General features: G+C 35.4%; 1 protein-coding gene across 1 annotated transcript; it reads left to right on the top strand.

The window, feature by feature from the left end:
• The first annotated feature begins 5,803 nt into the window (after nucleotides 1-5,803).
• Olfr199 (olfactory receptor 199) lies at nucleotides 5,804-6,730 on the top strand. The gene has a single exon (NM_207550.2). It carries the CDS (start codon nucleotides 5,804-5,806, stop codon nucleotides 6,728-6,730), a length of 927 nt encoding a protein of 308 aa, NP_997433.2.
• The last annotated feature ends 941 nt before the right edge of the window (nucleotides 6,731-7,671 follow it).

Genomic DNA, 7,671 nt, shown 5'->3' with positions numbered 1-7,671 from the left:
CTATTTGGAGTTCTGTAGGCTTTTTTGTATGTTCATGGGCATGTCATTCTTTAGGTTTGGGAAGTTTTCTTCTATAATTTTGTTGAAGATATTTGCTGGCCCTTTAAGTTGAAAATCTTCATTCTCATCAACTCCTATTATTCGTAGGGTTGGTCTTCTCATTGTGTCCTGGATTTCCTGGATGTTTTGAGTTAGGATCTTTTTGCATTTTGCATTTTCTTTGATTGTTGTGCCGATGTTCTCTATGGAATCTTCTGCACCTGAGATTCTCTCTTCCATCTCTTGTATTCTGTTGCTGATTCTCGCATCTATGGTTCTAGATTTCTCTCCTAGGGATTCTATCTCCAGTGTTGCCTCACTTTGGGTTTTCTTTATTGTGTCTACTTCCCTTTTTAGGACTTGGATGGTTTTATTCAATTCCATCACCTGTTTGGTCATGTTTTCCTGCAATTCTTTAAGGGATTTTTGTGTTTCCTCTTTAAGATCTTCTACCTGTTTAGCTGTGTTCTCCTCTATTTCTTTAAGTGAGTTAGTAAAGTCCTTCTTGATGTCCTCTACCATCATCATGATATATGCTTTTAAATCCTGTTTTAGCTTTTCAGGTGTTTTGGGGTGCCCAGGACTAGGTGGGGTGGGAGTGCTGTGTTCTGATGATGTTGAGTGGTCTTGATTTCTGTTAGTAGGATTCTTTCATTTGCCTTTTGCCATCTGGTAATCTCTGGAGCTAGTTGTTATAGTTGTCTCTTGTTAGAGCTTGTTCCTCGGGTAATTATTTTAGCCTCTATCAGCAGACCTGGGAGACTAGATCTCTCCTTAGTTTCAGTGGTCAGAGTATTCTCTGTAGGCAAGCTCTCCTCTTGCAGGGAAGGTGCCCAGATATCTGGTGTTTGAACCTGCCTCCTTGCAGAATATGTGTAACCTTCACCAGAGCTCTTAATATCCCTTTGAGGGTCCTGTGAGGACCTTGGCGCTGTCCAGAGACTCCGAATGCAAAGAACCCCGGTGCTGGCGTGAACTGGAAGGGACTTGTGACCCTGATCAGGCTGGGTTTTCTGCTTTCCTAATTAATGCAGTTTCAGGTCCCATGCGATTGGATTGGAGCAGAGGCTGTGGTCCACTCACCAGAGGTCTTAAGATCCCGTAGAGGTTCCTGTGGGGGTCCTTGCCTGTGTCCGGAGACTCTGCTCGCAAGGAACCCCAGTACTGGTGTCACTCCTCATTTTTTTTTTTTTTTTGTATTTGTATTTGGTTTTTTTTTTCACTTTCTTTTTTTATTTTTATTTAAAAATTATTTTTATTAGGTATTTCTTCATTTACATTTCCAATGCTATCCCAAAAGTCCCCCATACCCTCCCTCCCACACTCCCCTACCCACCCACTCCCACTTTTTGGCCCTGGTGTTCCCCTTTACTGGGGCATATAAATTTTGCAAGTCAAATGGGCCTGTCTTTACAGTGATGGCCAACTAGGCCATCTTTTGATACATATGCAGCTAGAGTCAAGAGCTCCAGGGTACTGGTTAGTTCATATTGTTGTTCCACCTATAGGGTTGCAGATCTCTTTAGCTCCTTGGGTACTTTCTCTAGCTCCTCCATTGGGGGCCCTGTGATCCATCCAATAGCTGACTGTGAGCATCCACTTCTGTGTTTGCTAGGCCCTGGCCTAGTCTCACAAGAGACAGCTATATCTGGGTCCTTTCAGCAAAATCTTCCTAGTGAATGCAATGGTGTCATCATTTGGATGCTGATTATGGGATGGATCCCTGGATATGGCAGTCTCTAGGTGGTTCATCCTTTTGTCTCAGCTCCACACTTTGTCTCTGTAACTCCTTCCATGGGTGTTTTGTTCCCAATTCTAAGAAGGGGTAAAGTGTCCACTCTTTAGTCTTCGTTCTTCTTGAGTGTCATCCGTTTAGCAAATAGTATCTTATAAATGGGACCTCATAAAGTTGCAAATCTTCTGCAAGGCAAAAGATACCGTCATGAAGACATAAAGCTCCTTCTCATTTTTAATGAGGATAGTTAAGCTTATTAGTGTATCTATAGTCTTATCTTTACAAATAGTTATACATTTAAAGTGAGTAGAATGATATATATTCTGGGTTATTGTAAAGATACGTGAATTTTATGAAGGCCATTCTTGTGTGAACTGGATGTCTCAGTTACAAGAATTGTTGTTTTAAGAGAATAATGTATATGTCTACATAGTGAAACTTACTGCATTGATTCTGAAGTGAATTGTGATGATAGAAAAAATCTGCATATAAAAATTTAAACTAGATGCATTGTACATTATTGAAAAAACAGTGCCAAGCGTACAGTATTTCAAGAATGGCTTATGGCTTGCATATCAATTTGTTTGGTAGCCCTGTTTCTGGACTCAGAACACTGGAAGAACATTGGTGTTGGAGGGAAAATATGGAAAAATGTTCATCAGATTTGGATGTGTGTTCTCTAAGGTATCTTTGGTACTTCCAAATTAACATCAAGTTAACTAGGTAGCTGTGACTAAGAGGAATGAAAATAAACTTATTACAACTTTTGCTTAGTGATTTTGTAAAACCATTTATTTCCCCTGTGAACTCTGATAACCCAGTGCATTTTTATTATAACTAGTTATGTGCACGATGTGAAAATTTGTTCTCAATGCCCACTGGAACAACTTTGACTTTATTCTGCTGGGACTGGCTTGGGAACTTGAGAGAATTTGAAGATGATTTAAAGTATCTGTTTGTAATAGAAGATAAAATGCCAAACCTTTTCATTTTGGAGTTTCGAGATGGAACCTGGCTCATAGATAATACCATTTTCCCCCATTTATTTTATACACATTCCAGAAAATAGTACATTTCCAGTTTCCCACTGTTTTACAGGAATTGGGTGAGAAAGCAGGCTTTGCGATTAATGTTTGTTTACATTTTTAATTTGTAAATGTACAGAATCATTTTCTTAAATTAAATGTCATAGAAGATTTTGTAAGAAACCACCAACTGCAAAGGGGACAGAGCAGGCATAGCCAAATGACAGTTGAAAATATATGTTTCAATGTGGGTTTTACAGCATTGCTAACACCATTACTGAGATGGTTTCCACTGGTTCACAAAACAAAAGCAAAAACTTAGTAATGACTTGGAAATTCAAGGTTTTCCAGGGAAATTTTATACTATGAAAAGTTTTCTTAATTAAGACATGGTTATCCTGAAAATCTCCAATTAGTTGTAATTTTTGTTATTTTTCTGAATGATAAATCAATTCTGTCTTATGAATTTTGTGGTTGAGAGACGTAAAATTTTTTCAAATTCGTCGAATCATGAGAATGGAACAGAAGATACAGAAAGCAAGCTCCACAGATCCCGCTTGTCTCCTAGTGTATTATGCAACTATTAAGTTACACAATTTTTATTGCAGTATTTGACTATTAAGTTAAAGGTTATTAATTCTAAGATCAATTATACATTGCAATATCTTAAGTCACTTGGAATAGTTATATCTGGATAAATAACTTAGGGAATGAAATTTGTATCCATTGTCTCATGCAATATTTACAACTCTGTACTTAAAAGTAAAAATTCTCAAAAGTTTTGTTATTTATTTATTCATTTATTTTTTTGTTAAATAGAATAACAGCCCAAAATCTTTCCTTAAGTTGATATTCAATTCTGAGAAATAAACTTCTATTTATTTTAAAATTACATGAAGGAAAATTTCTGAGCCTTTTAGCACACATAAATATCTTGATATTTGAAAATATAATAGTCAAATAATAAAATAATAATTGTGTAACTCAGATCCATTCTCATGATTCTACAAATTTGAAAAAATTTTATGAAAATATAACAATCCTTTTGCTTTTATTTATTCATTTTATTTAAAATTTTTCATATAAAAATTGAAATTCTTTCAGAAATTTCAAAATGTCAAAAATATCTGTTTATTCATACAATTTAAAAAATATAAATTTTATATTTCAAGCAGATGCAAACAGGGGAAATATTAATAACATTATTAAAATTAAGAGATATCTAAAATCTTTCTTTCTGATCCCTATGTATATAATCATAGGTAAGTTTAATACAAATGTATTACCAATGATGAAAATTTCTTACCTAGACAATCTAATGGACTACGACAATTTCCCTGAATATTATTTCTGAAATTTATTTAATTTAATGCACAAAAACTCAAATTATACTTCTTAATTTTTACGTTACAAAAAAAAATCTCCTATTGTATATGTAGCAGGGGAATGCCTTGTTTGTCCTTAGTGGGAGTGGATATGCTTGGTCCTGTGGAGGCTTAATGCCCGAGAAAAGGGGGATGCTAGAGGGGTGAGGTGGGAGTGATTGGGTGGGTTAGGGAAGCACCATCTTAGAGGCAAAGTGGAGGGGGGATGGGGTGGGGTAAGCAAGTGAAGGTTGGTCCGGGAAGGAAGGCAAGATTTGAAATGCAAATAAGTAGAATAATTTATATAAAAAATTATAGCACCAGGACTTTGCTGTTCTCTAGTCTTATTAATATGTTCTAGGCAATTCTCCACCTACCCCTTAAAATATACATATTGAGTGAACATGCACACATAGATACAGTGTTGTGTACAATTATCATTTATATGAGTTAGTGCTTATGAAATTCTAGTTGACTTATCCTTCTCTTTCTCACCTATTTCCCTCAGTCAAGGCTCTACCACATAGCATAAAAATCAGAATTATTAATTTATTGTATTATATCCATCTTTAAATTAAGAGATTTTTTAAAATTATAGCTTATTTGGCTGCAATGTGACCAGAGTTATTTTTACTTCCATATATTTTGGTCTTCTGAAATATTATAAATTGTGATAATTTTCAATTCAATTAATAATAATTCTTTTTGTGACTAATTTTTTTAAAGCACCATGACCTGTTCACCTGTTTCTATTTATTACACCTTAGCCAGAAATCAATTGTTCATTCTTTGTGTATCTTTTTCTGTCCAGTGTTGTTTATATTTCCAGAGTATAACTAAAAGAACGGTAGGCTGGCTAATAAACATATATGTAATTCAAATAAGTTGGATTGTGTAACGTTGCTTTCCCAAAGCAGCTGCAATTAGTATTCTACAAGCAATACAGGAAAGCATCAGTTTCCTCACCTTAGTCATCAGCGAGCACTTTGAGTCATTTTAATTTATGCTACTCACATACATGAGTAGGGGTGTGTGTGTATGTGTTTATGTTTTTTATTTTCATCTAGGTATATGCAGTGTTTATAGTAAGAATCTATTCCTATGTATTTCCAGATGAATAATTGACAGTGACAACATAACCTACCGCACCATTTAGCATTTCCTACAGTATAAAAACATGTATTTGCTCTTTAAAATTCCCTTTATTTACAATCTGAGATCTGTTCCAATGCCTAGCACACTTCTTTATTATAAAATGTCTTTGTATCTTGGTTATTAAAATCTTTAAACGTCAGTACAATATCAGTTAAGACACACTCAACTAATCTTACTGTTTATACTGTTGATATAGCAATCAGTTTTATTCACTTGAGTTTTAACAAGTTATTCAGTTCTAAATGCTGCAAACGTGTATTGCATTTGTAAGATTTAAAAGAATTTCCATATATTACTTCAGGTGTATTATAGTTAATTTTTTTATTGATGAAAGTTTCGATGCATAGTAGATAAATACCAAAATTTTAGAGTCTGGCATTAGAAACATCCATTTGGGATAGTGACAATGATAACAACAATTTTATAATTTTTCTGGAACTCTGTCTTTCCTGATTCTTTCATTCTAGTTATGGTTGAGCTCAGCCATGGCAGAAGGAAACCGCACTCTGATCACTGAATTTATCTTCATGGGACTCACCGACCATCCCAAGTTAAAGGCTGCCCTGTTCCCACTGTTCCTTGTCATCTACCTCATCACCATGGTGGGAAATCTCGGACTGATTGCTCTCATCTGGAAGGACTCTCACCTCCACACCCCTATGTACTTATTCCTCAGCAGCCTGGCCTTTGCTGACTCATGCACTACATCCTCTGTGACTCCCAAAATGCTTCTCAACTTTTTATCTACAAATCATGAGATAACCCTGGCTGAGTGCTTTGTTCAATTTTATTTTATGGGTTCCAGTGCAACCACGGAATGCTTTCTCCTTTCTGTGATGGCCTATGACCGCTATCTGGCCATTTGTAACCCCTTGCTTTATCGAGTGTTGATGTCTAATAGACTCTGTACTCAGTTTATAGCCGTGGCATACTTACTTGGTGCTCTGCACTTGGCAATTCACGTGGGTTTGTTACTTAGACTGACTTTCTGCAGATCCAACATTATACAATATTACTATTGTGAAATTTTACAACTTTTCAACATTTCTTGCATTGATCCAACAATTAACGTGTTTGTGCTTTTAATCCTTGCAACTTCTATACAAGTCTTCACATTTGTAACCGTCTTGGTTTCATATATCCGTGTCCTCTTTGCCATCCTGAGAAAGAAGTCTGATAAGGGCAGAAGCAAAGCCTTCTCCACATGCAGTGCCCATCTACTCTCTGTCTCTTTGTTCTACGGAACTCTTTTTCTCATTTATGTTTGTCCTGGGTCTGGGCCTGTGGGAGACAAAGAGAAAATGCTTTCTTTATTTTATACAGTCATAATTCCTTTGCTCAACCCATTTGTTTACAGTCTGAGAAACAAAGAGGTTATAGGTGCTTTTAGAAGAGTAATGAAGAATACCTGATCATTGTACAACTTTTTAGATGTGTCTCCCTCACAATTTTATAAAAATAAAATGAAACATTAATAGAAAAAAATAGGTCCTAAGAAGTGACATTTTACTGGAGGGTCAGTATCCTCTTCTGGGTATGTCCAGCTTTGAATTTTATGTCTGGTACCCTAGTGATACCAATCATGTAGGTTCAGTGACGTTCTGGTAGCACAGTTCATGACCACCTTAGCTTTACAAATTAACGATTTTCTTTGGCTTTTCCAAATTTAAAAATGTAAATTTGCCATTTTCCTATGCTGTCCTGAGACTCACGTGCTGAAATATGACTCTGATCATTGCTAACAAATATAGTTAGCTATGTGCAGGAGTGAATAGTTTACCCCTCAGGACCTAGAAGCAAACAAAGTTTTCGACCTTTTAGTTCACGAAACAACATTGGTTGATGGATTAAAAACAGAACTCTGTTTCATGGTGGAATGCATTCCTAAGAAGACATGTACTATTGAATAACAGGTTTACAATGGAATTGAATTGTAAAAATAAAAGTCGTGTAACCATAATTTGTTGTACAGCAACAAAATTTGACGTGATTTTATTTAGATCCCAGAATGCTATTTTTATCTACGATTCTGAATACATATTCAATAACTTATAAATTTAGGGCAGTCCAATGGATCCCCTAAAGTTGCCTGGCAATGATATTATTTTCTCTCCTAATTTTAGTAAGAGTTGGCAAATGAAATTTTAGAGATAATCAGAGACTTGGTACCCAAATTATAGATCTGAAAAGCTGTGCCAATGAATTCTCAGCTATTGACAGATAATTATTGTGTATCCAAGTTACATGTAAATTAATTGATAATACATTGTCATAATTGTATATTTTAGTTTATATGAGTGTTTTTTGTAGACATCTAATTCATTCTTTAAAAATACCCAATTATATTCTTCCA

Source organism: Mus musculus, chromosome 16 (genome assembly GCF_000001635.26).
Source record: "Mus musculus strain C57BL/6J chromosome 16, GRCm38.p6 C57BL/6J".
Lineage (NCBI taxonomy): Eukaryota > Metazoa > Chordata > Mammalia > Rodentia > Muridae > Mus > Mus musculus.
This window is presented reverse-complemented; position numbering and strand designations above follow the sequence as displayed.